The sequence below is a fragment of the Chlamydotis macqueenii genome, chromosome 34, assembly GCF_036417535.1.
Source record: "Chlamydotis macqueenii isolate bChlMac1 chromosome 34, bChlMac1.mat, whole genome shotgun sequence".
Classification (NCBI taxonomy): Eukaryota; Metazoa; Chordata; class Aves; order Otidiformes; family Otididae; genus Chlamydotis; species Chlamydotis macqueenii.
The window spans coordinates 26,038-53,014 of record NC_141589.1 but is presented as its reverse complement, the minus strand read 5'-3'; the positions used below and the strand labels follow the sequence as shown (position 1 = coordinate 53,014).

Sequence of the window (26,977 nt, the reverse complement as noted above, 5' to 3'; positions counted from 1 at the left end):
GCGGTCTTGGGTGGCCCCGGGTGGTCCAGGGTGGTCCCAGATGGCCCCAAGATGGCGCCAGGGTGGCCCGCGGTGACCCAGGCTGGTCTTGGATGACCCCCGGGTGGTCCCAGATGGCCCCAGGGTGGCCCAGGGTGGTCATGGGTGGCCCCGGGTGGCCCCGCCGCGGGCCGCCGTGGGTGACGCGGGGCGCCCGTGGGCGCAGGGCGCGGGCGGCGCTGACGCGGGCGGCGCGGGCGGCGGGGCGGCGCCTGCGGGCGCTGCTGGCGGAGGCGGAGGAGCAGCGGCTGCGGGGGGAGCGCTACCGGCTGCAGGTGGGGTGAGGTCCCCCGCGGGTGACATCGGCGGCGTCATGGCGGGGGTGACATCGCGTGCGCGGCTCCCGCCGGTTCCCTGGCCACGCGGGGGGAGGACGCTGTGGGGAGTGTCACCCCGTGTCAGCCCGTGTCAGCCCGTGTCACCCCACGGCCCCGTGGCCGCCGCGTCCCCCCATGTCCCTGTGCCCCCCCACGCCCCGTGTCCCCACATCCCCTATGTCCCCCCACACCCCACGTCCCCATGTCCCCATGTCCCCACACCCTGTGTCCCCACGTGCCCACACCCCCTATCCCCGTGTCCCCATGTCCCCACGCCCTGTGTCCCCATGTCCCCATGTCCCCACGCCCCATGTCCCCATGTCCCTGTGTCCCCATGTCCCCACGCCCTGTGTCCCCACACCCCATGTCCCCACGCCCCATGTCCCCATGTCCCCATGTCGCCACACCCCGTGTCCCCACGCCCCGTGTCCCCACGCGCCCAGACCCCCTGTCCCCATGTCCCCGTGTCCCCACGCCCCGTGTCCCCACACGCCCAGACCCCCTGTCCCCGTGTCCCCATGTCCCCGTGTCCCCACGCCCCGTGTCCCCACGCGCCCGCGCCCCGTGTCCCCGCAGGCCCAGGCCAGCGAGGCGTCAGGGCGGGCGCTGGGGGAGCGGGTGGCCGCGGTGGCCGCGGGGACGGCGCGTGCCCAGGCCCAGGGCCACCGCCTGCGCCGGGCGCTGGAGGCCATCGGGGACGGGACGGCGGCCACCGCGTGCCACGTGGCCGCCCTGCGGGCTCGCCTCAGGTGGGGCCCGGCGCCCGCCCCCGCGCGGCCCCTGTGGCACCCTATGGCCCCTATAGCCCCGATGGGCCCCTATGGCACCCTATAGCCCCCTATAGCCCCCCCACACCTCCCCTGTGGCCCCTATAGCCCCGATGGGCCCCTATGGCACCCTATAGCCCCCTATAGCCCCCCACACCTCCCCTGTGGGCCCTATGGCACCCTATAGCCCCTATAGCCCCATGGGCCCCTATGGCACCCTATAGCCCCTCCACACCTCCCCTGTGGCCACTATGGTACCCTATAGCCCCCTATAGCCCCCCACACCTCCCCTGTGGGCCCTATGGCACCCTATAGCCCCTATAGCCCCCCCACACCTCCCCTGTGGCCCCTACGGCCCCTATAGCACCCTATAGCCCCATGGGCCCCTATGGCACCCTATAGCCCCCTATAGCCCCCCCACACCTCCCCTGTGGGCCCTATAGCCCCGATGGGCCCCTATGGCCCCTATAGCCCCCTATAGCCCCCCACACCTCCCCTGTGGGCCCTATGGTACCCTATAGCCCCTACAGCCCCATGGGCCCCTATGGCACCCTATAGCCCCTATAGCCCCCCCACACCTCCCCTGTGGCCCCTATGGTACCCTATAGCCCCTATAGCCCCATGGGCCCCTATGGCACCCTATAGCCCCTATAGCCCCCCCACACCTCCCCTGTGGCCCCTATGGTACCCTATAGCCCCTATAGCCCCATGGGCCCCTATGGCACCCTATAGCCCCTATAGCCCCCCCACACCTCCCCTGTGGCCCCTATGGTACCCTATAGCCCCTATAGCCCCATGGGCCCCTATGGCACCCTATAGCCCCCTATAGCCCCCCCACACCCCCCCTGTGGCCCCCATAGCCCCAATGGGCCCCTATGGCCCCTATAGCCCCCTATAGCCCCCCACACCTCCCCTGTGGGCCCTATGGCACCCTATAGCCCCTATAGCCCCATGGGCCCCTATGGCACCCTATAGCCCCTATAGCCCCCACACACCTCCCCTGTGGCCCCTACGGCCCCTATAGCACCCTATAGCCCCATGGGCCCCTATGGCACCCTATAGCCCCCTATAGCCCCCCCACACCTCCCCTGTGGGCCCTATAGCCCCGATGGGCCCCTATGGCCCCTATAGCCCCCTATAGCCCCCCACACCTCCCCTGTGGGCCCTATGGCACCCTATAGCCCCTATAGCCCCATGGGCCCCTATGGCACCCTATAGCCCCTATAGCCCCCCCACACCTCCCCTGTGGGCCCTATGGTACCCTATAGCCCCTATAGCCCCATGGGCCCCTATGGCACCCTATAGCCCCTATAGCCCCCCCACACCTCCCCTGTGGGCCCTATGGCACCCTATAGCCCCTATAGCCCCCCACACCTCCCCTGTGGGCCCTATGGCACCCTATAGCCCCTATAGCCCCGATGGGTCCCTATGGCACCCTATAGCCCCCTATAGCCCCCCACACCTCCCCTGTGGGCCCTATGGCACCCTATAGCCCCTATAGCCCCCCACACCTCCCCTGTGGGCCCTATGGCACCCTATAGCCCCTATAGCCCCATGGGCCCCTATGGCACCCTATAGCCCCTATAGCCCCCCCACACCTCCCCTGTGGGCTCTATGGCACCCTATAGCCCCTATAGCCCCATGGGCCCCTATGGCACCCTATAGCCCCTATAGCCCCCCCACACCTCCCCTGTGGGCTCTATGGCACCCTATAGCCCCTATAGCCCCATGGGCCCCTATGGCACCCTATAGCCCCTATAGCCCCCCCACACCTCCCCTGTGGCCCCTATGGCCCCTATAGGCGCCTCCAGCCCCCTCCAGCCCCCATCGTCCCCTGTGGCTCGGGGAGGGGCTGGGGGGAGCTGGGGGATTGTGGGATAGCGGGGGTCTCGGGGGTCTGCGGGGGATTGTGGGATAGCGGGGGTCTCAGGGGGGCTGTGGGGGATTGTGGGATAGCGGGGGTCTCGGGGGAGCTGGGGGATTGTGGGATAGCGGGGGTCTCGGGGGGGCTGTGGGGGATTGTGGGATAGCGGGGGTCTCGGGGGTCTGTGGGGGATTGTGGGATAGCGGGGGTCCCCACCCCTCCCTGGCTGCCCCCCAGGTGCGACCCGCTGACGCTGTCGCGCACGGTGCACCGCATGCTGCGGGGGGAGGACGAGGACAGCGGGGACAGCGGGGACAGCGGGGACAGCGCGTCCCCACCCTGCGCCTTCAGCGAGCTCCTCGAAACCACCCCTGGCTCCAGGGGGGGCCTCGAAAATGTCCCCAAGGAGCCCCGCCAAAAGGCTGCTGGTCCTGGGGTTGGCCTGGAAACCCCCACTGATCTGGAGGGGACCCTTGAAACCACCCCCAGCTCTGGGGGGGACCCTTGAAACCACCCCCAGTCTAGGAAGGACCCTTGAAACCGCCCCCAAGTGCTGAGAGGACCCTTGAAACCGCCCCCAGCCCAGGGGAGGACCCTCAAAACCACCAATCTTGGGGTCCAACCCTGAAAGTGCCTTTGGGCCCAAGGGGCCCCCAGAAACTGCCGCCAGGGACCCATCCCCCAAGCAGCAGGGACCGGAGCTTATTGGAGGGCTGGGGGTGGGGCTTTTTTGGAGGTGGAGCTTGTTGGGGGTGGGGCTTGTTGGGGGCGGGGCATGCCCATACTCATTAAAGTGCCTTTAAGATGGATTTGGCCCCGGTGGCTCTGGGGGACTCAGGTGTCCGCGAAGGGGGAGGGGGGATCAAAACACCCCCAGAGATCGTGGTGGGGGGGCGGCTTGAAACTCCCCAAAAAAAAAGCTGGGGCGGGGCCTTGAAAGCCTCCCTGACCCCATTTTTGGGGACCCCACCTCCCCCAAACTGTATTTTGGCGAGGAGGGGAGGATCTCAAGATTAACCCGAGTCCCAGGTTTGGGGGGGGGGGCTTGAAACACTCCAGAACCTTGTCAAGGGGACCTTGAAACTCTCTTTATCCCAACTGAGCTGGGGGGGTCTCAACCCCTTCTTGAACAGCCCTGCGCGGGAGGGGCCTTGAAACACCCCAAAATCGGGGCGGGGGGAGGCTTGAAACCCTTTTTACGTGAATTAGGGAGGGGGTCTCAAACACTTCTTCACTGGCCCTGTGGGGGGGGGGCCTTGAAACACCCCAAAACCTGGGGGAGGGGGTTTGAAACTCTTTTTTACCCCAATTTTGGGGGAGGAGCGGTCCCAAATTCTGGTACAGGGGCCTTTAAAACACGGGGGGGGGCCTTGAAACACCCCAAAACCTGCCCGAGGGGGGGGCCCTGAAACGCCAGCGCCGGAGGGGCGGGGCTTGCGTGGCTAATAAGGCGGGGGCGGGGCTCCTCTGGCCAATGACAGCGCAGCATGTAAATGACGGAGCGGGCGGAGGGAGGGCGCCCCGCCCGCCGTGGCGGCGCAGCCAATGAGAGGGAAGGGGCGGGGCCGGCGCGGCGGGGGCGGGAGGGGGGTGATCTCGCGAGAGTTGCGGGGAGGGGAAGTGGCGGCGGGGGGGGCGCGGAGGGGAGGAGGCCGCGGCGGGATGGGAGCGCGGAGGTGAGGCCGCGGGGGGGGGCACCGGTCCCGTTGGGGGGGGGGGTCTGACCCCGGGGGGCTCCGGTCCCACCTCCCCCCCCCCCCCCCGTACCCCTCTCCTTCCCCTTCGCCACGGCGGGCCACGCCTCCTCGTGACGTCATCCCCAGGGTGCTGGGGTGGCCCCCCCCCATTGACTTCATGACCCGGGGAGGAGGGGGGGTGGGGGGGGCACTGGGGTTTTGGGGGGCACGGGTGGGTGTGGGAGGGGGCACTCGGGGGTCTGGGGCGGCTTGGGGGCCTCTGCGGTGGGGGGAGGGGCCGTGGGGGTCTGGGGGGGCTCTGCGGGGGGGGGGCGGCGTGTGGGGGGCAGCAAGGGGGAGCGCGGGGATTTGGGAGGTGGGGGGGGGTCACGGGGGGCGAGGGGAGCGGAGGGATCTGGGGGTCCGGGTTGGGTGGGGGGGCAGTGTGGGGGGTCCGAGGGCTGTTTGGGTGACACGGGGGGGGAGGGGAGGGGAGGGGGCAGGAGCGGCAGTGAATTGGGGGGGGTCCTGTGAGGGGTTTTGCTCACCGCCCCCCCCCCCCCCAGATGCCCCGTCACTGCTCTGCCGCCGGCTGCTGCACCCGCGACACCCGCGAGACCCGCAACCGCGGCATCTCCTTCCACCGGTGGGTGCCCCCCGCCCCCAGAGCCCCCCCCGAGGGGCTGCCTGCCTTTGGGGGGGATGGGGGGGGTCTTCCACCGTTTCTGTGTTTGGTTTCGTTTGGGGAATCCCCCTTCCGGCAATGGGTTGGCCCAAATCCCTCCCTCTTCTTCTAGCAATGGTTCGGCCCAGGTGTGTTCCCCCCCCCCCCAGCAATGGTTCGGCCCAGGTGTGTTCCCCCCCCCCCCCCAGCAATGGTTTGGCCCAGGTGTATTCCCCCTCTCTCTTGGCAATGGGTGGGCCCAGGTGTGTTCCCCCCCCCCAGCAATGGTTTGGCCGAGCTGTGCCCCCCCCGCCCCCAGCAATGGTCTGCCCCAGCTGTGCCCCCCCACCTTATCAATGGGCTGCACCAGGTGCCACCGCCCCCGTTTTAGGAATGGTTTAACCCCATCGCCTTTACCTAGGCCTGCCTGGAGCGTTCCATTTACCGGCGTATGGGGGGAGCCACCACTCTTCCAACCTTGCAGAAACGGGCTGGGGGGGGGAAATTGAGGCCACCACTCGCCCCTAATTTGCGTGTGTGTCCCCCCCCCGTCCCCCCCCAGGCTGCCCAAGAAGGACAACCCGCGGCGGGCGCTGTGGCTGGAGAACAGCCGGCGCCGGGACGCGAGCGGGGAGGGCCGCTGGGACCCGGCCTCCAAGTACATCTACTTCTGCTCGCAGCACTTCGAGAAGAGCTGCTTCGAGATAGTCGGCTTCAGGTAGCTAACGAGCCGCGTAACGAGGTGGCTGCCCCCCCCCCCCCCCCCCCCCGCAGGGAATGGGTTGGCCTAATTAGTACACCCCCCCCCCCGACGTGGATTTAAAATGGGCCTGGGGTGGACGTGGGCTGCGCGTCGCCCCCCCCCCACTATGAGTGGAAATGGTTTGCTCTGCCCCCCCCGTGCCTCAGTTTCCCTCCCCCCAGTGTTTCTGGGGGGGGTCCCCCCGGGATTTTAGGGGCTGTGGGGCACCACGGGGATGTCCCCCCAGGTGCCCCGTGCCCCCCGCTGACCCCCCCACCCCCCCCGCAGCGGCTACCACCGTCTCAAGGAAGGGGCCGTGCCCACCGTCTTCGAGTCGGCCACCCCCAGACCCCCCCGGGCCGCCAAACCGAAGCCCCCCGCCCCCGAGAGCGACACCCCGAAGCCCCCTCGGGGCACCAGGAGGTGGAGGTGAGTCCCGGGGGGGTGGGGGGTGCTGCAGGACGTCGCTCGGTGTCCCCCCCGTGTGTGTGTCCCCCCCCCAATTTAATCTGCTCTCTCCCGTGCAGGCAGGACCCCACCCCTTCCCCGCCGGACCCCCCCTTCGCCGCCGACGTCTCGTGTTTCCCCCGGGAAGGCGAGGACCCTGCTGCCCCCCCGGCCGGCGACCACGGGGGCGTCCCGGCTCTTCCCGGTCCCTCGGGTGCCCGCGGGTCCCTCCCGGACAGCCTTTTGGAGGCCGCGGGGGACGAGGAAGTCACGGCCAGCCCGGTTTTCCCCGAGGGCGACCCCCCGGCGCCCCCGCGCCCCGCGTCCCCCTCGCTGTACATGCTGCGGCTGCCGCCGCCGGCCGGGGCGTACATCCAAAACGAGCACAGCTACCAGGTGGGCAGCGCCTTGCTCTGGAAGCGCCGCGCCGAGGCCGCGCTGGACGCCCTGGACAAAGCTCAGCGTCAGCTCCAAGCCTGCAAACGTCGCGAGCAGCGGCTGCGGCTCCGCGTGGGCGAGCTGCAGCGGGAACGGCGGGCGCCCCTCGAGGCTCGCCGGACCCCCAAAGCCCCCTCGCCGCGCCCGGACGAGCCGCAGCCGCTCGGGGATGGCGGCGAGTGAGGGTTTCCCGCCGGACGCCCGGCTCTCCTCCTCCTCCTCCTCCTCCTCCTCGCCCCGCTGCCGCCGGGAAGGTTTGTAAATAAAGATTTCGCCTTTTCTATGAAAAAATCGAAGCGGCCGGCTCGTGTCCGGGCGCGGGGGAGTCGCGGCGGCGTCCCCGGGGCGGTTTTGCGGGGAGAGAGAAGTTCCTCTCGCGTGGGCTCATCCGGCCGGGCGGGCGCTGGGGAAGGGCGGGAGGGAGCGGTGCTGCCGCGGGGCCTCGGTGGGCGTCCCGAGCCGCTTTGGGCCATCGGTCGGGCAGAAAATCGGGTCGGGGAGAAATAAATGGATTTTGTCCCGGATGACTGGGTCGAAGCGGCTCAAGGAGCCCGAGGTGGGAAGAGAAGAGTTGTTGGGTTTTTTGGGGAGGGCTGATGCGTCCCGGGCCCCGCGGGCAAGCAGGAGGCCGGTGCTGAGCACGTATTCCCTTCCTGGAAGCCGGGAGGATTTTGGGCACCGTCTGCCCCTTCCGGGAGGGAACGAAGCGGCTCAGTCCCCAGAAAACGGCCGGCATGGACCCGGCGCCCGCCTGGGCCCCAGTCGTTGGATTGAAGCCTTTAATTTCCGCGGCCGGCACGGCACGGCACGGAGGCGCCAGGGCGGGACAGCGGCTGCCGCCGGCCCGTCCCCCTCGTCGTGCTCCGGCGGCGCGGTTAAAAACTCCCCGCAGGGACGCCCGAACTGCCCGATTTAACCCCAAACCGGCTCTGCCGGTCGCCCCGAGGCAATTATCGCCCCGCGCCGGGCGGGGACCCCGCCGCGGCCCGCTTCCTTCTACAGGTTGAGCCGCCTGTCCAAGATGGCGGCGTAGGTGTCGCGGCCCAGGGGCACGTAGGACTTGCGCTTGTCGTCGCGGAAGAAGAGCGGGTCCGTGACGGCGGTGGGGTCGAAGCCTTCCCTGACCAGGTTGCCTTTGCACTGCTTGAAGGTGCCGGTGATCTCCAGGGCGTCCTGTGGAGACGGCGGCGTCACCGTGGGGGGACGGCGGGGACGCCGACGCGGTCGGTTGGCGCCGGGTCGCCAACCGGATCGCCCTTTCTCCAAATTATTAATTCGGGGGGGGGGGGGGGGGACCGAAACAAACAACCCAAAAACCAACAAAAAAACCCCCAAAAAGGTCTCGCCCCCCCGCCCCCCAGAGGCCCCCCGGCCTGGGGGAGGTGCCGCTGACCTGGATCCGGACGAAGCGGGGCGCGGCGTAGCTCGGCAGCGTCTCCCCGGTGAAGGCGTAGAGGCTCTCGCCGTCGAAGCTTGCCCCAGCCTTCAGGCGGATGGCCGCCATGCCGCACTTGCCCTCGCAGCCTGCAAACGGTGCCGCAGGGTGATTTTTGGGCACCCGGGGCCCGGCCTCATCTTCCTGGTGGCCACGTGGACCCTTCCGGGGACCTGGGGCACGCCCGGAGCGACGCTGGACGCCTGTTTTGGCGGGGGGGGGGCTGCGTCCCACTTTGGCCGCCGCCGGGACCGCCGTGGCGGCCTGTCGCGCGCTCGAGCCGGCGCTGGACGCTGCCGCTGAGGGAACGGCTCCGGTTTCAGGCTCCTTGGTGGCCACCCGGACCGTTACGGGAGCGCGCCGGAACAACAGACGCTTACCGTGGGCAACCGAGCCCCCTCGTACTCTTCCTGGTGGCCACGTGGACCCTCGTGGAGACGTCAGTCGCCCGGACACCACCGGGTGCCGCTTTTGGGCCACCGAGTCCCGTTTCGCTTTTCTTGGTGGCCTCTCGGACCACTGCAGGGGCGCGGTGCTCCCCAGATCAGCGCTGGACGCTTGGTTTGGGCAACCGAGTGCCCCTTTGACCTTCCTGGTGGCCGCTCAGGCCTTTGCAGGAGCCCACGCGTGCCAAAGCCGTGCCAGAAACTCCTTTTGGGTCGGAAAGTCCTACTTCAGCCTGCTTGGGGCTCAGCTGGACCCCGCGTGGACGCGGGACCTGCCCCAGGCACCACCACATGCTTCTTCTGGTCAACCCAGTCCTGCCTTCCTCTTCTCGGTGGACGAAGACCACTTGCGGCCGAAATGATGAGCCCAAACTTTACCGGACCGGTATTTTGGGTCGACAAGCCGTGACGCGGTCAGGCAGTCGGACTCGGTGACCGCTGTAGGTCCCTTCCATTCTACTCTACTTCACGCTTCCCGGTGGCCACTCGGGGCGTTCGGGGACGCGTCGCACGGCCGAGACGTCACCGGATTCCTCTCTTGGGCCGCCTCACCCCCCCCACCACCTCTGCGCCACCCGCTACTCACCCGGCACGGCCACTCCGTAGACGTTGACCTCTTGGATGAAGTTCACCATGGCAAGAGTGGCCTCCACCTCTGTCGTGGCCACGTTCTCGCCTTTCCAACTGGGGAAGAGGAAGGGGAGGAGCCGTGAGGGGGAGCTGGGGCTGGCGGCGCGGCTTTGCCCACGCGGAACGCGGTTGGGAGAGCATCGGAGTTACCGGAAAGTGTCGCCCACGCGGTCTTGAAAGTAGACAAATCGTTCGTGGTCAATCATGAGGAGGTCGCCGCTGTTGAAGAAGGCGTCGCCTTTGACCAAGACGTCCCTCAAGACCTTCTTCTCTGTCTTCTGGGAGTCGCCGGCGTAGCCGTGGAAAGGGGTGTTCTTGGTGATTTTGACAACCAGCAGCCCCGTCTCGCCTTCGGGGAGGGAAAGCAGGGATGGAGGACGGTCAGCAGCCGCCTCGCTGCTGGGGAACGTCACCTCCGTGCCCCACCGGGTGCTTGGGGATGACGTCCCCTGTTTCTTTGAAGGCTTTCTGGTGTCTTCCAGCCACCAAGATGATGGTGATGAGGCCCAGGAGGTGTCTTGGCTGCGTTTCAACCCTCTCCCTTTCCACCTTTCCTCGGAGGGTTCGTCTCTTCTTACCAGGGCGGACGGGGATGCACAGGCCTCGCTCGTCGCGCACGGGTTCGTCCTCCTCCACGTTGTACCTGATCAGCTCGAAGGGCGCGAAACTCTGCAGGGCGGAAGAAGGACAAAGCGGGAAACCGGTGGGTGGACGGGAAACGCGGGATGAAACCGGGCGAGAAGGCTTTGCGCCCAGCGCCGCCGCTTGTCGGCTCGTTGTCGGCCAAGCCGGCGGAGGGAACCCTGGAGAGCCACCGCGGAGGCCACCCCCCACCCCCCGGCCGGCGGCTCACCTTGAGGAACGCGTTGGCTCGGCCCACGGCCCCGACCTTGCCGGTGTAGTTGATGAAGCCGGCGTTGCCCTCGGTGGCCCCGTAGAACTCCCAGATGGCCACGGGCCCGAAGCGCTGGAGGAACTCCTGCCACACCTCCGCCCGCAGGCCGTTGCCCAGGGCCATGCGCACGCCGTGCTCCCGGTCGTCGGGGCGCTGCGAGGGGCGAGGGGGGGTGGGCGACGAGGGCACCTCAGGGCGCGCCCCGCGGCGTCGCCCCCCACCTCCCGCCCCGGGGGGCTCGTTTCGGACGGGCGGGGACTTTACCCTGGGCGTGTTGCAGAGGTAGCGCATGAGCTCGCCCACGTATTGGATGACGGAGACGTTGTAGCGGCGGCAGTCATCCCAGAAGTGCGAGGCGGAGAACTTGGCCCGCAGGACGCAGGTGGCTCCTGGGGAGGGCAGCGGGGGTGGGGGGGGGTCCGTCACCCCTCCCGTCTCTGCTTTGGCCCCCCCGTTCTCCGTCCATCCATCTCCACGCGGCGTCCCGGCCCATCGCGCCCCCGCTGCCCACGCGGGCGCCCTCCTCCTCGCCTGCCCTTTCCCGCCGGACGCCTCGCCCGCCACCCCTGCGCGCGTTGTCGCCCGCACACCCGTCAACCATAAAACATCTGTCCATCCATCTCCATGAAACATCTGTCCATCATCCATCTCCACAAAACATCTGTCCACCCATCTCCGTAAAACGTCCACCTCCACAAAACCGCTCTCCGTCCATCTAAACCGCCCCCCACCCGTCCGTCCGTGCGTCCACGGACGCAGTTCCACTCGCTCGTCCTCCTCTTCCCCCTCTCTTCACGTTTTCCCACCCACCCGTCCATCTCCAGCACCCTTCTCTGCCCGGCCTTGCCTGCACCCCGGGCCGCGCCGGGGCGGGGGTGGGTGACGTACCGACCTCGAAGCAGCCGCCCACCCCGATGAGCAGCCCGGCCGAGTGGTAGAGCGGCAGTGTGGTGTAGACGACATCGTCGGGCCGCAGGCCGCAGAGCCGGCCCAGGTTGGCCACCATCATCAGCTTCATCTCCGTGATCACCGCCGCCTTGGGCAGCCCTGAGGAGGGAGCAGAGGGTGGGACGTCTCCCTGGGGGGGCAGGGGGGGTCGGACGGGACCGTCCCTCAGGGCGGTGGGTCTCCATCCCCAGGTCTCCAGACCCGGCTGGGCGGAGCCGTGAGGAACATCATCCAGACGCAGCTGTGATGGGTGGGGGTGACGTCTCCTTTGGGTTCAGCGCAGGGTGAGGGAGGTCCCACCCCCGTCCCGGTGAGGACAGGCGCAGGGCGGGGCTCCGTCCTCGGCGACACCTCGCGTGGACGCTGCCAGGAGGAACCTGGCCCCGGCGGCGGACTCACCACGGGCGGGGTTGGAGCGAGGCCTCCACGAGACCCCCCCCCGCTTCACCCACGCGAACCTCTGCCTCCCGCCCCACGGCACCCAAACCCTCCCCGGCGCCGTTTTTCAGGTTCCCCGTCCCTGCGGCCTCACCGGTGGTGCCGGAGGTGTAGATGTAGAGGGCCTTGGAGTCGGCGGTGACGCCGGCGCGGTGGTGGGCGGGCAGGGGCTCGTCGGAGGCCGCGTCGATGGCGGGCAGCAGGGCCTCCACGCCCGGGGTGGGCGAGGCCGCGCTCAGGTAGAAGACGCCGACGCCGTCGCTCTGCAGGGCCGGCAGCACCTCCTCCACCGCGGCCCGCAGATCTGGGGGGGACGGGGAGGGGTGCGGGGAGGGCGGGGGGTGAGCACCCGGGAGGGGAACCTCCTCAGGTGGGCACCCAAAGGACCCCAGGTGGTCACCGGCCGCAGCCCAAAATGGGCACCCGCATCAGAGCAGCACCCCGGGCATCACGGATGGGTGCCCCCCAAAGACCCCCATGGGCACCCGCTGCACCCCGAAACGGGGCAGGGACCCAATCGTCCCAAACGGGCACCCAAGGGACCCCCATGGGCACCCGCTGCACCCCGAAACGGGGCAGGGACCCAACCATCCCAAACGGGCACCCAAGGGACCCCGAGGGGCACCCGCTGCACCCCAAAATGGGGCAGGGACCCAACCATCCCAAAGGGGCACCCAAGGGACCCCGAGGGGCACCCGCTGCACCCCAAAATGGGGCAGGGACCCAACCATCCCAAAGGGGCACCCAAGGGACCCCGAGGGGCACCCACTGCACCCCGAAACGGGGCAGGGACCCAACCGTCCCAAACGGGCACCCAAGGGACCCCGAGGGGCACCCGCTGCACCCCAAAATGGGGCAGGGACCCAACCATCCCAAAGGGGCACCCAAGGGACCCCGAGGGGCACCCGCTGCACCCCAAAATGGGGCAGGGACCCAACCGTTCCAGCGGGTCCTGTCTTCCCCCCCCCCCCCCAAAACCTGACCCAAAACAGAACCACCCGACCTTTACCCCAGGGAGGGGCGGGTGATGATTAACCCGTGGCCTTGGCGTGGCCAGCGCACCCCGACACGCTCACCAGGGTGTTGCACACGCGTGTGCGAGGGGCGGCGTGAGGAGCCATGAGCGCGCCGTGCAGGGGCCGGGGTGGGGGGGGTGCGCAAACACGGCCCCAGGGTGAGCAACCGCTCGCCGCGCGGGGCAAAGAGCCCCACACGTGTGTGCGAGGGCACGCGTGCGTGCTAACACGCGTGCACAGACACTGACACACGTGCGAGTGCGCACAGAGAAACCAACACACCTGGAAACGCACGTATGGACACCAACACACGTGCACTGACACTGCCATACGTGTCCACATGTGTGGACAGTGACACGCATGGAAATGCATGGACAGACAGCAACACACGTGCAGACAGATGTACGGACACTGACACGCGTGCAAAGCCATGCACAGATGGTGACACACATGTAAATCCATGCACAGACACTGACATGTGGAGACACGCGTGCAGCCACTGGCACAGCTGTAAACATGTGCACAGACACTGACACACGTGCAAATCCGTGCACAGGCACTGACACACGTGCAGACACATACACAGGTACTGACACATGTGCACAGGCACTGACACACATGCACAGGCACTGACACGCGTGTAAATCCATGCACAGGCACTGACACGTGCAAATCCATGCACAGACACTGACATGTGTGCAGACACATACACAGGTACTGACACGTGCACAGGCACTGATACATGTGCAGACACGTGGACAGGCACTGATACGCGTGTAAATCCATGTACAGGCACTGAAAGCCATGGAAATCCATGGACAGATGATGACACGTGTGCTGACACATGGGCAGGCACTGACACGTGTGCATCCTCGACACCCATGTGAATCCATGGACAGACGTTGACGTGGGCACAGACCCCTGTACAGGCATTGACGCGTGTGCAAACCCATGCAGAGGCACTGACACGCGTGTAGACACTGACACGTGTGCGGACACACGCGCAGACCCTGCCACACCTGCAGACACGCGTGCCGCACCCACGCCAACGCGCGCAGAAGCATCGCCGCGCGCAGACCGCCCCCCACCCCATCCCCCGCCGCGCACGCGTGTCGGCGCGGCGGGCTCCCCGGGCCGGCGGCCACTCACCGGCGCTGGCGAGGAGCAGGGTGGCGCGGGCGGCGGCCAGCGCGTGCCGCAGCGCCCGGCCGCGCGCGTTGCAGTTGAGGCAGGCCATGGGGCAGCCCAGCTTGGCCAGCGCCAGCCACGTCCAGACGTAGGCGGGGTGGTTGGGGAGGAACACGGCCACGGCGCGGCCCGCGCGCAGGCCCAGGCGGCGCGACAGGGCCCGGGCGGCGCGGTTGCTGAGCCGCTCCACGTCCCCGTAGGTGTAGACCTCGTCCTGGAAGCGCAGCAGCGCGCGGCGGGGCCGGCGGCGAGCGTGCTCCTGGAAGACGTCGAGCAGCGTCACGGGCGGGCGGCGGCTCAGGCGGCGCCGGCATCGGAGGGAGGCGCGCGCCAACCCGGCGAAGGCCACCAGGTCCGCCCAGAAGAAGGGGACCAGGCGCGCGGCGGCCGCCGGCAGCAGCAGCAGCAGCAGGAGCAGCCCGGCCGCCGCCGCCGCCGCCACGGCCGCCAGCGCCGGCATGGTCGCAGGGGTGCCGGTCGCGGCCGGCAGCGCTGGCTGCTGCGGGCCAAGGTCCGCCCCGCACGCACCTTGCCCCGCCGCGGGCGCCAGGCAGGCTTTGCCGTGTTTGCCGCCGCGGCCGGGATTAGCGTGGTTTGGGGTTTTTTTTTTTTTGTTGGTTTTTTTTTTTTTTCCTTTCCACTCTTCCCTGCGGTAGGAGCCCCGCGCCGGGGCGTGGAGCCGCGCCGCGCGATGACTCACGCCGCTTATCTCCCCGGCCCTTCCCTGCCGCCGCGGAGGAGCGCTGCCCGTCCGTCCGTCTGTCCGTCCCGCTGCCCTTCGGATCCGTCTGGCCGCTCACCCGTGCCGGCCGGTTGCCAGCTGAACACCCAACCGGGTTCACCGGCCGTCGGCACGCGCCCGCGGCGGTACGGCAACGCTCGCCGCCCGTCAGCGCGGCTGGCCACCGCCTGTCCGTCTGTCTGCCGGCCGCCTGGCCACCTCCTCTGTCCGCCGTAGCTTCTTATCCGGCCGGCTGGCCACGCTCGGCTTCAGGTCACGGGTTTGGGCCTACACGGGGGCGTCTCTGCGAGGAGACCCCGCTGCTTCAGGTGCTCGATGCACCGCGTGGAGAACGCAGCCACGCCCGGGTCTCCCGTGGGGCAGGTGGAGGTGCTTGTGCAGCCCCTTCATGTCCCCGTCCAGCCCCAACGTCTCCATCCAACCCCAACGTCTCCGTCCAGCCCCAACATCTCCGTCCAACCCCAACATCTCCATCCAACCCCAACGTCTCCATCCAACCCCAACGTCTCCGTCCAACCCCAACATCTCCATCCAACCCCAACGTCTCCATCCAGCCCCAACGTCTCCGTCCAACCCCAACATCTCCATCCAACCCCAACGTCTCCATCCAACCCCAACGTCTCCGTCCAGCCCCAACGTCTCCATCCAACCCCAACGTCTCCATCCAGCCCCAACGTCTCCATCCAACCCCAACATCTCCATCCAACCCCAACGTCTCCGTCCAGCCCCAACGTCTCCATCCAGCCCCAACATCTCCGTCCAGCCCCAACGTCTCCGTCCAGCCCCAACGTCTCCATCCAACCCCAACGTCTCCATCCAGCCCCAACGTCTCCATCCAACCCCAACATCTCCATCCAACCCCAACATCTCCATCCAACCCCAACGTCTCCGTCCAGCCCCAACGTCTCCATCCAACCCCAACATCTCCATCCAACCCCAACGTCTCCGTCCAGCCCCAACGTCTCCATCCAGCCCCAACGTCTCCATCCAACCCCAACATCTCCATCCAACCCCAACGTCTCCGTCCAGCCCCAACGTCTCCATCCAGCCCCAACATCTCCGTCCAGCCCCAACGTCTCCATCCAACCCCAACGTCTCTGTCCAACCCCAACGTCTCCGTCCAGCCCCAACGTCTCCGTCCAACCCCAGTGTCTCCATCCAGCCCCAACGTCTCTGTCCAACCCCAACGTCTCTGTCCAACCCCAACGTCTCCACGCAACATCAACAGCTCCGTTCAGTCTACAACCTCTCCATCCAACCCCCAACATCCTCCATCCAGGCCTCCAGCACCTCCAGCTGACCTCAAACATCTCCAACATCTCTGACTGACCCCAAACATCTCCAACTGACCCCAAACATCTCCAATATCTCCAGTTGACCCCAAACTTCTTCAGTATCTCCAGTTGACCCTAAACATCTCCAGCTGACCCCAAACAGCTCCAATATTTCTTCTTTCATTGCAAAAAAAAAAAAAAAAAGGGCCGGGGGGAATCGGTCCGTCTGGTGTTTGCTGCTGCTCCACCCCCAAAAAAAAAAAACAAACCCGAAGTTTGCCATTTACGTCCCCAGCCTGGGCACGGGCGCCTGGCAAGCTGCTTCTCGAAGCGCTAATTAATCTTTCTGCTCATTAAAAAAAAAAAAAACAAACAACAAAGCGCGGGTTCAGCGCAGCCTCACCGCCGTGTCACTCACCTTTGCCTCTGATTTGCGACGCTGGGCGTTCGCGGGCTGTAAAATCGTCACGAGGAGCCGATGGATTTTTTTTTTTTGGCAGTTGCTGGAAAATTCCGGGTGAAACGTGCCGGGCGTTGGCCTTTGCTCGAGGAGGTTTTGCAATTTGGGGTGGGGGGGCAGGGGTCATCGGTTTAGCGGGGGTTGGCGGCACCCGAGTCAGTGACACCGCAGCTACGGGGACGTCGGCCTCGGCCGTCCCCACCAGCGAGGGGTGTCCTGAGGGGATTATTTGGGGTGGGGGGAAGCTGGTCCCTGTCCCACCAGCCTGCAAGCGCTGGGGGCTGCTGGTGTGGGTTCTGTCCCCCCCCGCCGGGGCCACCAAACCCCTGGGCAGGGTGTCCCCATCATCCTCGGAGGGTGCGGGACGTGGGGCAAGTCCTGTGACACCCGTGACGAGGTGTCACCTCCGGAGCGTCGCACGCGGTGGCACCCACGGGTGCCGCACACAGGGACCGTGACCGGGCGTGTGTGTCCCCCCCGAGAGGGGTGTCACTCCGGTCCCCCACGGGATGTCCCGTGTGATCCCCCGTAGGGTGTCGCGTGTGGGGACCCCGCTGGGGTGTCACACGGCGTTCCCAAATGGGTGTCACGCGTGGTCCCCAAAGGGGGGGGGGGGGGGGGCGTCGCGTTCAGGGGAACTCATGTCAAATTGGGGGGGGGGGGGGGGGCTGGGTGACGGAGGTGTTTAGGGCACGGAGACCTCCCCGAAAAAAGCGTCCCCCGCGACGGTGGGAGCCACACAGACGGTGCTGTCGGTAGGGAAAGGGGGAGGCAAGGTCCCACCGAGATTTGAACTCGGATCGCTGGATTCAGAGTCCAGAGTGCTAACCATTACACCATGGGACCGGCCGGGCCGCGCTCCCCCGCCGCACCCCACGGGCCCGCGCCCCGCGGGCCGGACCCGCAGCCGGAGCGGAGGGAGAGCGGCGGGGGCCGCGCTGGGAAACGGCTCCTGCGGGAGAGGGGACGAGAAGGGAAAGGGAAAGGGAAAGGGAAAGGGAAAGGGAAAGGGAAAGGGAAAGGGAAAGGGAAAGGGAAAGGGAAAGGGAAAGGGAAAGGGAAAGGGAAAGGGAAAGGGAAAGGAAAGGAAGGAAAAGAAGGAAAAGAAGGAAAAGAAGGAAAAGAAGGAAAGAAAAGAAAGAAAGGAAAGAAAAGAAAAGAAAGAAAAGAAAGAAAAGAAAGAAGAGAAAGAAAAGAAAGAAGAGAAAGAAAAGAAAGAAGAGAAAGAGGAGAAAGGAAAGAAGGGAAAGAAAAAAAAAAAAGGAAGCTGCGTTCGCCCGAACAGGGACTTGAACCCTGGACCCTCAGATTAAAAGTCTGATGCTCTGCCGACTGAGCTATCCGGGCTCCTGCCGCCAGCGCCCCGGCGCCTCCCCTTGGGTGCGCGGGAGGGAGAACAGCCGGCGGGGCGCGCCCCCGCGCGGTTTGGGGGCGGGAAGGGCGGAGAGAGGGGTTTGGGGGCGACAGCGGGGCTCTCACAGAGCCTTAAGGCGCTGTGACGGGGGTGGGACAGCGCCCCCCCGCAGGGTGGGCCGGACCTGAGGGAGAACCGCCCCGCCGGCCGCCTTCTCCCGCCCACCCCACCTGCGAACCAATGGGAAGGCGGCGGGCTCGCAACGTGGCCAATCAGCGTCCGGCGGGAAGCCGACCTCCGGCGGGCCAGCGGAGGGACCTTGCCCGGGAGCGCGGCGCAGTCCCGCGCCCTGAATCCCCGAAAACGCTTAAAAAACCCTGAAAACTTAAAACTTTACAGGAGAGGGGAAGGAGCGGCTCGCCCTCCTCCGCGCGGCGGACTTGTGCAGGGCTACGAAAATGTAAAAAAGAGCTTGAATGTATTTAAAAGCCTCGCTTACAGATTTCTAGTTTGAGGAACGAGCGAAGCGTTCGGCTGCCCGCGGCCGCAGCCTCCCCCCAGCTCTGCCCCGGGGGCTGAGACCCCCCGACCCCGCTCGGACCCCGCTGCTGGGTACCGGTCGCTCGGCGCGGGCAGCAACGAAGCAAAGCGGCTCCAAATCGCGGGCAGCTATTGGGCAGGAGCCGGTGCTGTTCTATTGGTTCTCAGCCGAGCGGCGCGGTAGCCAATCGGGAGGCGGCATTTCGATCCGCGGCGGGGTAGAAAAGGCAGGGAGGCGGCGGGGCGCTGCCATTGCCGGGCGGCGGAGCGGGCGGCGATGTCGGGCCGGGGGAAGCAGGGGGGCAAAGCCCGCGCGAAGGCCAAGTCGCGCTCATCGCGGGCCGGCCTCCAGTTCCCCGTGGGCCGCGTTCACCGGTTGCTGCGCAAGGGTAACTACGCCGAGCGGGTGGGCGCCGGCGCTCCCGTTTATTTGGCCGCCGTCATGGAATACCTGACGGCCGAGATCCTGGAGCTGGCGGGCAACGCCGCCCGGGACAACAAGAAAACGCGGATCATCCCCCGCCACCTGCAGCTCGCCGTCCGCAACGACGAGGAGCTCAACAAGCTCCTGGGCGGCGTCACCATCGCGCAGGGCGGCGTCCTGCCCAACATCCAGGCCGTGCTGCTGCCCAAGAAGACCGAGAGCCACAAGGCCAAGGGCAAGTGAGGCGGCGGCGGGGGGAAGCCGCTGCGAGGAAGCCCTCAGAGTTTTTCTTCTTCCCTTTTTTTTTTTTTTCTTTTTTCCAACCCAAAAGGCTCTTTTCAGAGCCACCCACCGCTTCAGGTAAAAGGGCTGGAGGAGCGGCGTGAGGGGGAGCTTGGCGCTAATGAGCGTTGGTTAATTAAGCGTGATGCGGCTCTCGATCCTTCTGCGGCGGCGGCGAGGGGACAAAGCGCCGCAGCGTTGAGTTATGCAAACGACGGCTCCAATCAGCGCTTGCCCATTGGCTCAGCCACACCGCGCGCTGATTGGCCCGTTCGTGCCACTGCGGAGCCAATGGCCGCGCGCCGTTTGGATACCGGCAGCCGAGGCGGGGACCCCGCACGGGAGGAGCCCGTGCGCTCCGTCGGGCGGCTCCGCTGCTCTTTATTCCGCAGGCAGCGCTGGGCTGGGGGCAACGAGCCTGGGTACGATTCCCCGGCGCCGCGAGGGAGGAAATAAAACCCACAGAGCGCAGGATGAACCCGCCCCGGGTACGGAAATTCGCGGCTTTTCCAAGCAAACCAAGGAACGAAACGCGGTGGCGGGGCCCTTGCCCGCCCGAATAGAGCGGTGGCGTAACGGACCCAGGAACAGAGCTTTTCACATCAAAATTCACAGTTTTTTGTGAAGTTACTCTACTTAAGCACAAAAAATTCACTCGGCCCTGCCCTAAAAAAAAATAAGTTAAAGGTTACCGATAACACGCACTCCTCGAAACAGCGTTTTCGGCAGCAAAATCCAAGGCACAGCGCTCCCCAGCCCACAGCAGCCCACAGCAGCCCACAGCAGCCCACAGCAGCCCACACCGGCCCCAGCCCCACAGCCACTGCGGCGCGGTCGCGGCTCCCCCCAGGGTTTATATAGGCCTCAGGCGGACCAGAGGGAAACCCGCCCCGCGACTCCCGCTTCCCCCTGCCTCCCCCCGCAGTGACGTTCGCGTCCCTCCGCACCAATCAGAGCGCAGCAGCGGTTTGAAGGCTGAAGCGGCATCAACCGACCGCGGCCGGCTCCGGGCGCCTTGGTCACGGGGGGGAAACGTTCTGCGGCCCGGAAACCAAAAACCAGAAATATAACCGGTTCTTACGAGGTGTCTTAAAGCGTCCCAACCCCCCGCGCCATCTACAAACCGCTCCAGAGGGAGGAAAAAAAAAAATGCATCTCAGCAGGAAGAGCAGCTCTTTAGTAAGGAGGTGGGTGGCTCTGAAAAGAGCCGTTGGGTTTCGAGGCAGCGCAGCCGCTTTCACTTGGAGCTGGTGTACTTGGTGACGGCCTTGGTGCCCTCCGAGACGGCGTGCTTGGCCAGCTCGCCGGGCAGCAGGAGCCGCACGGCCGTCTGGATCTCGCGCGAGGTGATGGTGGAGCGCTTGTTGTAGTGCGCCAGGCGGGAGGCTTCGCCGGCGATGCGCTCGAAGATGTCGTTGACGAAGGAGTTCATGATGCCCATGGCCTTGGAGGAGATGCCGGTGTCGGGGTGCACCTGCTTCAGCACCTTGTACACGTAGATGGAGTAGCTCTCCTTCCGGCTGCGACGCCGCTTTTTGTCGCCTTTTTTTTGGGTTTTGGTGACGGCTTTCTTGGAGCCCTTCTTGGGGGCGGGCGCTGATTTGGCCGGCTCGGGCATGGCGCTCCCGCGAACCGCTCTGGGCGCCGGCCCCGGCCGCTCGCACGGGAACCGCGACCGGACGGAGAGCGGCGAGCGGGGCGGCGCCCGCTTTTACAGCAGCGTTATGCAAATGAGGCACTCGGGGAGCGCGCACGCCCATTGGCTGAGACGGAGACGCGGCGGGCATGCAAATTCCCCGGCTCCAGAAGACAGGCTCTGATTGGAACCAGCTCGGGGAGTGAAGGCTCAGCCAATCAGATCGCGCCTTTCGGATCCTGGCCGAGCACAACGCAGAACGAATGGGAGGGGGTGGAGGCGTGCAGGGCAGTCCCTTCAGGCCCCGCCCACCCACCCGTCGCCGCCAATCAGCGCCGAGCGCGCGAAATTCAAATCTTAACGCATAGATAAAGCGCCTCTTCGGCCGCTAATTGCTCTTCATCCTCATTAAAAGGGCGTCCTAATTAGCACAGCTCCGGCACTCGCAGACATAGAGGATTTTGTACTTGGCGGGGGTGATTTTGGGGCTAAAACCATTAGTTTCGAGTCACCGAGGAAAAAGACACGGAGGGCATTGGTGGTTCAGTGGTAGAATTCTCGCCTGCCACGCGGGAGGCCCGGGTTCGATTCCCGGCCAATGCAACGTAGCTTTTACTTTTTTATTTCTTTTTTTTTTTTTTATTCCCCTCCCTCTTCCCGTTTTTTTCCTTTCCCACGGGCAGCACAATAAGCGAGCGCGCGGCAACGTGCAGGTCCCACTCGGAAAAAAAAAGGGAAGAAAAAAAAAAAAACAACACGTGAAGGGGGAAAGAAAAAGAAAAGGCGAGCGCGTCCCTGGGTGGGCTCGAACCACCAACCTTTCGGTTAACAGCCGAACGCGCTAACCGATTGCGCCACAGAGACCGGGCGGCAGCGGGCCCTCCCCGCCGCCCCTCCGGGCCCGCGGTCCCACCCCTCCCCATCCGGCTGCGCTGCGCGGTGCCAAAATTTTGGAGGGGGAGGGGTTGGACCCCGGGCTTTTTCGGCAATTTTGGAAATTTGCGTGCGGATTGAAAATTGCGGCGATCGAAAACAAGAAAGGCGCGCGCTCAGCTGCAAAAAGCGGGGGGGGGGGGGGGGGGGGGGCAGGGAGAAATCGCAGGGTTGGTTTCCGCGCCTGCGCGGGGATGCCCCGAAACGCTTGCTATAAAAAAGAATTAATAATTTTTTTTTAATAGGTTAAAAGGCGGAGGGGAGCCCCGAATTCTCCAGCGGATTAAAGAAAAAAAAAAATAATAATAATAGAGCTTTCTCGACGAGGATGGGATTCGAACCCACGCGTGCAGAGCACAATGGATTAGCAGTCCATCGCCTTAACCACTCGGCCACCTCGTCCGGTGGGCTCCGCGCTGCCGCCGCGCCGCTACGGGGCGCAAGCGACCGACGTGGGACGGGGCGGGGCCTTCGGCGCGGCCGGGGGGTGGAGCCAAGAGGGGAGGCGGGCAGGCGGAGTGCGCGCGCCGGGGGATGTAGCTCAGCGGTAGAGCGCGTGCTTCGCATGTACGAGGCCCCGGGTTCGAACCCCGGCATCTCCAGGCAGGGTGGGGTGCGCTCCCTTTTATTTCGGGGGCGGAAAGAACGAGGGGGGCCTCCGAGAGGGGAAACAACCAAGCAGAGGCTCCTTTTCCTTATTTTTTTTCCCTTCCCTTCCGTTTCGGAAACCGCACCGCCTCCCAGCCGCCCCATGGGGCAGCGCAACCGGTGCCCAGCCGAGCCGCGCTGTAGGAGGGAAATCTCTTTTTTTCGTTCACAATTTATCAAGATTAAATCAAAAATCAAAACAGAACGAGCAGAGTGGCGCAGCGGAAGCGTGCTGGGCCCATAACCCAGAGGTCGATGGATCGAAACCATCCTCTGCTAGGCGTTTTTCTTTGTTCCTGTTCTTTATTTACCTCACACCCTCGACGTCCCCCCCCAAGAATAAACGTCCCGCTGCTCCTTGCCAAACACAAGCGCCCCCCGCCAAATTTACTGGATTTTTCTCCTGAATATCAGGATAATTTTTGCACAAGGACTCAAGGCTCACGCAGGGCGTGGGGGGAGGGCGGGCTGCCCTGACATCTCCCACAGACTCCATCCGGTCGGAAGCGGCTTCCGGAGGAGCTCAGCCCCACCCCCCCGCTCGCAGCAGGGGCAGGTGGAACCGGACGGCTCGGCTGGGCTCGGCTCGGCTCGGCTCGGCGGAACCTGCGCGGGCGGAGAGCGCAGGGCCTCCCGGCGCGGCGCTTCCACGCTGCGAGCGCGCTCTCGCCGGCCCGTGGGAGCTTACACGCAGCTCAGCGCTGGGCTGACAAAAAGCCGCCCCACGCGGAAACGGCACCCACGGGGCGACCAGGCCTCCAGGGGCAGAAACCGGGCCCGAAAAAGAGGATTTTCCGCTGTCCCAGAGCCGGATGCTCCCACCCGGGAAGCAACGGGTTAAACCCCAGCCCGCTTCGGCGCCAAAACCGGAGGTTTAAACGCCGGAGCCGCCGTCTGATTGGTGGGCGCGAGGAGCGACGCGATTGGTCGGGAGGGCGATAAGGCGGGGCGCCAGCGCCGCTCTCCCACGCGCTCGCGGTTCCCCCTCAGGTCCGCCCCCCGTCCCGACCCGGCCGCCCGCGCTCCGGCCGCGAGCGCTGCTCGTACCCCGCCACCCGCGCCGGGCACGCGCGGCGGCGGTAATAATGACCAAATATGGCTTTTTCAACATAAAAATGATATTTCCTCGGCTCCGCGGGTTTAACATTGAGCTTCGCGGAGGGGGAGCTTGACGCGCGTAAGGACTCGGCCGCTCGCTCTTCGGGGCTCGGCCTGGCGCGGTTCGGCTCTCCCCGTAAGGGCGTACCGCAGCGTGGGGGAAAAAAAATCTACTTAAAAATCCAAATTTTTCTTCACTAAAAATAAAAAAAGAAAACCCAAAACAAAGCCGGGTTTGGAGTAGACGAGAGGGAGACGCCGGATTGATGCAAAAAGCGCAGCTCTCCCCGTCGGGGAATCGAACCCCGGTCTCCCGCGTGACAGGCGGGGATACTCACCACTATACTAACGAGGAGCGGGCCGGCAGCGGCCTGCGCCCGCAGCTTCTTAAACCGGCGCAAGGGCACCGGCTGGGTTGGCTCCGTGTCTCGACTCCACGCGGTGGTCGGGAGTGGGGCAGGCTCGAAAAGGCTGGGGGGGAACCTGCGGACACGCGTGGGGAGGGCGCCGGGGGTGAACCCCGGCATGAAGGGAGAGGGAGGAAGGGCAGGAGCGGCGGGCGCCGTGGCTTAGTTGGTTAAAGCGCCTGTCTAGTAAACAGGAGATCCTGGGTTCGAATCCCAGCGGTGCCTCTGTGTTTGCGGGGCTGTGTGTTACCGGTTTTGGTTACTGTTGTTATTTCCTTTTAGTAAGTGTTGTTTTAAACCGGCTGCCTCCACATCCTCGCGCGTACCGAGGGAGGAGGCACTGCTGTGGAGCGCCCCCATCTCCCCCACTCGTCTCCGCTGCCGTGGGATGAAAAAAAAAATTAAAATGAAAGCGAAAATAAATCAGGGGGAAAAAAGAGGAAAATTATGCTTTCCCTGACCGGGAATCGAACCCGGGCCGCGGCGGTGAGAGCGCCGAATCCTAACCACTAGACCACCAGGGAGCCCTGAGAACACCCCTCCCCGCCAGCCCCCTTCACTCCGTTCCTGTTCCCGCGGATCCAAACGGTGCGCAGCCATTGGCCGCGCGGCTTCAGGGACCGGACCAATCAGCGCCCGCGCTTTGGAGCCGCCCTAGGGGAGCGGGAGAAGCCAGGAGCTGCCGGCCGCGGCGGGGGGCGGGGGTCGCAGCCCCATGAACCCCCCCCGCTTCATCCCTGAGCTCTCACCCTCCTCCTCCTCCTCCGTTTAAGCTTCAGGCCCCCAACTGCTCCCCGCAGCCAGAGAATCCCGGCCCGGCCACGTTGCGAGGTCGGCGATTCGAGGTCAGGTTTGGGGATTTTGGGACTCGTTCAGCCCCAGACTCCTGCACCGGGCCCGGGAGAGGCAACCGGACGCACCCAAGGACACAGAGAGAGACACAGAGCTGGAAACCGGCGCTTTTAATCACCTTCTCGTGGGTTAACGAAGCCCATTCTCGCACCACGTGCGCCCCGGGAGGCGCGGCGCCGCCGACATCCAGCGCCGGGAAGAGCTGGGAGCAAACGCGGCCGCGGCGCCGGGAAAAGCGCGGAACCGGCAGGCGACACGCGGAACACCAGCGCACGGAACCAGGCTGAAATCGGGGAATCGGAAGCGCCGCGGAGGCACGGCAGTGGTGTGGCGCGCGCTGCGGTCCCGCCAAAACCGTGGGACGGGGGTTGGCGCCGAAACAACCCCCGGCTGAGCGGTGCCCGGACAAAAGACCCAAAACACGGCGGTTTCATCCCGAAGCGGAAGGCGGGCGGCGGCCCGGGCCGGTGTCACCCCCTGGGCGCGTGCCGAGTCACTCGGGGCTCAGCCAAGTGCCGGTTTCCTCCACGGCCCGCGACACGACGAGGAAAACCTCGCAGAGCCCTTGGGAGAGAAAATCCCGCAGGAAAGCCCTGCCGGTGGGAAAAGCAGAGGTGACGCGCGCGCCCGGCCCCCGTGCGTCGCCGTCAACCCAACGGGCACCCACCTGAGCTCGGCTTCGCCGCCGATGACGACGGGAGCCCGCAGTTTGGAGTCGAGGTTGTAGTAGGTGCCGCAGAGCTGGCGGACAGCCAACCAGTGCTGCCGGCGCAACGGCAACGCCACGGAACCCAGCGAGACGTGCGACGGGACGTTGAGGATGAAACCCAGGATCTGGCCCAGCGCCAGCCGCTCCAGCGACCTGCCGGGGAGTCGGGGGGTGGGGAAACAGGGTGAGGGGTGGCGGACGCCCAAAAGAAATCGAAGGTGGGGGAGGGTGTTGGGGGCCGCACCGGCGCTTGTCCCACCAAACGGCCGCCAGGTCCAGGCTCTGCAACGCGGCCATGATGACGTTGACGTCGTAGTTGCCGGTACCCAAGAAGCTGCGGTGAGGGTTGAGGCGAGCGTTGGGGGCCAACCTTGGGGGGGAGGGGAATAAGAGAAATAAGTAAACTAACCGAAAATTGGGTTATTAAACCCTCCGCTCTCCCCCCCCCCAAAAAAAAAGGGGAGGGCAGCACGCGCCTCTTGCAGATCTCGTCGGCAGCCTCCTGGGTGAAGCAGGGCCGCTGCAGGACGTTGTTGAGGGCGTGGAGGGCGCAGAGCTCCAGGCGCTGCCGCTCGTGGTACAGCCCCCCCCCCGCCGCCGGTGCTGACGAAGACGATGACGGGAGGGGGGGCTCCGACATGGCCCTCGGGTCGAGGTGAGGGCCGGGGGGGGCTCGGCTGCCTGGGGTGGGGGATGAGGTAGGAGGTGGGGACACCCCCAAGCCCCCCTCCCCAAACCACCACCCTCCCCGCTCCTCGCGGCTCCAGGACCCCCCCACGTCCCCCTCAACCTTCTGCGCCCCCCAGAGCCACCCCTCCCCAACACCCCAGACCCTTTGTAGGCTCTCTGGGCGCCCCGGGGCCCCCAGACCCATCACAGACCCTCTGCTCCCCACCACCCACACCGCCCAGAGACCCCCTCCAGCACCCCCAGATCCTCTGGACAACCCCCAGCACCCCAGAGCCATCGCAGACCCTCTGGGCCGCCCCTCCCAGACCCTTTGCAGGCTCCCAATAGCCCCCCAACCTAGACCCCACCCCAGGGCCCCCTGCGTTCTCCTCACGCCCCACTCCAGACCACTCAGACACCCCCAGACCCTCCTGGGCCCCTCTGGCCCACCCCCCTCCCCCCCGGGGCCTACCCGGCCCCACCTCGGGCCCTCCAGGCCTTTCCTTGGAGCAGCCCGGCCGCCCCGCCGGCCCTCCCCGGCGCTTCCCGCTCCCCTCTGGCTCCCCCGAGCCCCCCCAAGACCCCCACAGCCCGGCCCAGCGCACCCCACGGTTCCTCTGAGGCCGTCGGCGGTCCCATCCCCCCCCGAACCCTCCGTCCCGTCCCCGGCCTCTAACCCCGGCCGGAACTACGGCTCCCGGCGTGCACCGCGGCCTGCAGCCCGGGCACTGCTGACCTTCCTCCCATGGGTACCTTGCGTCGCCGCCCCGTAGACGTACGCTGCCCTCAGACCTTCCTTCCATCGTGCATTGCGCCGCGCTCCCGCTGACCCTCCTCCCATCGTGCCTTGCGCCTCAGCACCGTAGACACAGCACGGTCCCTGACCTTCTTCCCATCATCCTTTGCGCCGCGCTTTCCCCCCCCCACCCCTTCCCGACCTTCCTCCCATCGTGCCTTGCGCCGCCGCCATGATGAGAGGGGGCCGCCGCGCTATCGGTA

The 26,977-nt window shown here is 66.2% G+C and overlaps 6 protein-coding genes and 10 non-coding genes across 18 annotated transcripts in view; 7 read left to right on the top strand and 9 right to left on the bottom strand.

Moving 5' to 3' along the window:
• The window catches only part of MYH14 (myosin heavy chain 14), a 51,462-nt gene extending 47,806 nt beyond the window's left edge, over nt 1-3,656 (top strand). Inside the window, exons 8-10 of the mRNA XM_086769331.1 lie at nt 206-314; nt 933-1,105; nt 3,225-3,656. Coding sequence (XP_086625457.1) covers nt 206-314; nt 933-1,105; nt 3,225-3,495 — 553 coding nt within the window. The 3' untranslated portion in view covers nt 3,496-3,656. The remainder of the gene's footprint in view (nt 1-205; nt 315-932; nt 1,106-3,224) is intronic.
• Nucleotides 3,657-4,621: 965 nt separating this feature from the next.
• THAP7 (THAP domain containing 7) lies at nt 4,622-7,245 on the top strand. Its single transcript, XM_086769257.1, has 5 exons — nt 4,622-4,663; nt 5,230-5,309; nt 5,890-6,045; nt 6,358-6,498; nt 6,597-7,245. Exons 2-5 carry the CDS (start codon nt 5,230-5,232, stop codon nt 7,135-7,137), a joined length of 918 nt encoding a protein of 305 aa, XP_086625383.1. The 5' UTR covers nt 4,622-4,663; the 3' UTR covers nt 7,138-7,245.
• Nucleotides 7,246-7,719: 474 nt separating this feature from the next.
• LOC104473279 (long-chain fatty acid transport protein 2) lies at nt 7,720-14,448 on the bottom strand. The gene is made up of 10 exons (XM_086769252.1): nt 13,912-14,448; nt 11,841-12,050; nt 11,249-11,407; nt 10,625-10,749; nt 10,319-10,513; nt 10,044-10,134; nt 9,616-9,814; nt 9,422-9,519; nt 8,348-8,478; nt 7,720-8,127 (listed from the first exon to the last, which is right to left on the bottom strand). The coding sequence occupies exons 1-10, from the start codon at nt 14,408-14,410 to the stop codon at nt 7,951-7,953; spliced, it is 1,884 nt and encodes a 627-aa protein (XP_086625378.1). The 5' UTR covers nt 14,411-14,448; the 3' UTR covers nt 7,720-7,950.
• A 2,752-nt stretch (nt 14,449-17,200) lies between these two features.
• TRNAQ-CUG (transfer RNA glutamine (anticodon CUG)) lies at nt 17,201-17,272 on the bottom strand. The gene has a single exon. It is a non-coding gene; the product is annotated as a tRNA-Gln (tRNA).
• A 428-nt stretch (nt 17,273-17,700) lies between these two features.
• On the bottom strand, nt 17,701-17,773 carry TRNAK-UUU (transfer RNA lysine (anticodon UUU)). The gene has a single exon. It is a non-coding gene; the product is annotated as a tRNA-Lys (tRNA).
• An 824-nt stretch (nt 17,774-18,597) lies between these two features.
• LOC147596881 (histone H2A type 2-C-like) lies at nt 18,598-19,194 on the top strand. The gene has a single exon (XM_086769255.1). It carries the CDS (start codon nt 18,598-18,600, stop codon nt 18,985-18,987), a length of 390 nt encoding a protein of 129 aa, XP_086625381.1. The 3' UTR covers nt 18,988-19,194.
• A 978-nt stretch (nt 19,195-20,172) lies between these two features.
• LOC147596880 (histone H2B 5-like) lies at nt 20,173-20,672 on the bottom strand. Its single transcript, XM_086769256.1, has one exon. It carries the CDS (start codon nt 20,642-20,644, stop codon nt 20,264-20,266), a length of 381 nt encoding a protein of 126 aa, XP_086625382.1. The 5' UTR covers nt 20,645-20,672; the 3' UTR covers nt 20,173-20,263.
• Nucleotides 20,673-21,194: 522 nt separating this feature from the next.
• On the top strand, nt 21,195-21,265 carry TRNAG-GCC (transfer RNA glycine (anticodon GCC)). Its single transcript has one exon. It is a non-coding gene; the product is annotated as a tRNA-Gly (tRNA).
• Nucleotides 21,266-21,452: 187 nt separating this feature from the next.
• TRNAN-GUU (transfer RNA asparagine (anticodon GUU)) lies at nt 21,453-21,526 on the bottom strand. Its single transcript has one exon. It is a non-coding gene; the product is annotated as a tRNA-Asn (tRNA).
• Nucleotides 21,527-21,915: 389 nt separating this feature from the next.
• TRNAS-GCU (transfer RNA serine (anticodon GCU)) lies at nt 21,916-21,997 on the bottom strand. The gene has a single exon. It is a non-coding gene; the product is annotated as a tRNA-Ser (tRNA).
• A 128-nt stretch (nt 21,998-22,125) lies between these two features.
• On the top strand, nt 22,126-22,197 carry TRNAA-CGC (transfer RNA alanine (anticodon CGC)). Its single transcript has one exon. It is a non-coding gene; the product is annotated as a tRNA-Ala (tRNA).
• Nucleotides 22,198-22,450: 253 nt separating this feature from the next.
• TRNAM-CAU (transfer RNA methionine (anticodon CAU)) lies at nt 22,451-22,522 on the top strand. The gene has a single exon. It is a non-coding gene; the product is annotated as a tRNA-Met (tRNA).
• A 1,102-nt stretch (nt 22,523-23,624) lies between these two features.
• TRNAD-GUC (transfer RNA aspartic acid (anticodon GUC)) lies at nt 23,625-23,696 on the bottom strand. The gene has a single exon. It is a non-coding gene; the product is annotated as a tRNA-Asp (tRNA).
• A 203-nt stretch (nt 23,697-23,899) lies between these two features.
• TRNAT-AGU (transfer RNA threonine (anticodon AGU)) lies at nt 23,900-23,973 on the top strand. The gene has a single exon. It is a non-coding gene; the product is annotated as a tRNA-Thr (tRNA).
• A 227-nt stretch (nt 23,974-24,200) lies between these two features.
• On the bottom strand, nt 24,201-24,272 carry TRNAE-CUC (transfer RNA glutamic acid (anticodon CUC)). The gene has a single exon. It is a non-coding gene; the product is annotated as a tRNA-Glu (tRNA).
• Nucleotides 24,273-24,933: 661 nt separating this feature from the next.
• Nucleotides 24,934-26,787, bottom strand: JOSD2 (Josephin domain containing 2). 3 transcript variants are annotated; one of them, XM_086769326.1, is made up of 5 exons: nt 26,715-26,787; nt 25,786-25,990; nt 25,554-25,679; nt 25,268-25,462; nt 24,934-25,193 (listed from the first exon to the last, which is right to left on the bottom strand). In XM_086769326.1, exons 1-5 carry the CDS (start codon nt 26,779-26,781, stop codon nt 25,094-25,096), a joined length of 693 nt encoding a protein of 230 aa, XP_086625452.1. In that variant the 5' UTR covers nt 26,782-26,787; the 3' UTR covers nt 24,934-25,093. The 3 variants fall into 3 exon arrangements, with proteins under 3 accessions (XP_086625452.1, XP_086625454.1, XP_086625453.1); XM_086769328.1 differs by lacking the exon at nt 26,715-26,787 and adding an exon at nt 26,656-26,706; XM_086769327.1 differs by lacking the exon at nt 26,715-26,787 and adding an exon at nt 26,584-26,670.
• Nucleotides 26,788-26,977: the final 190 nt, after the last annotated feature.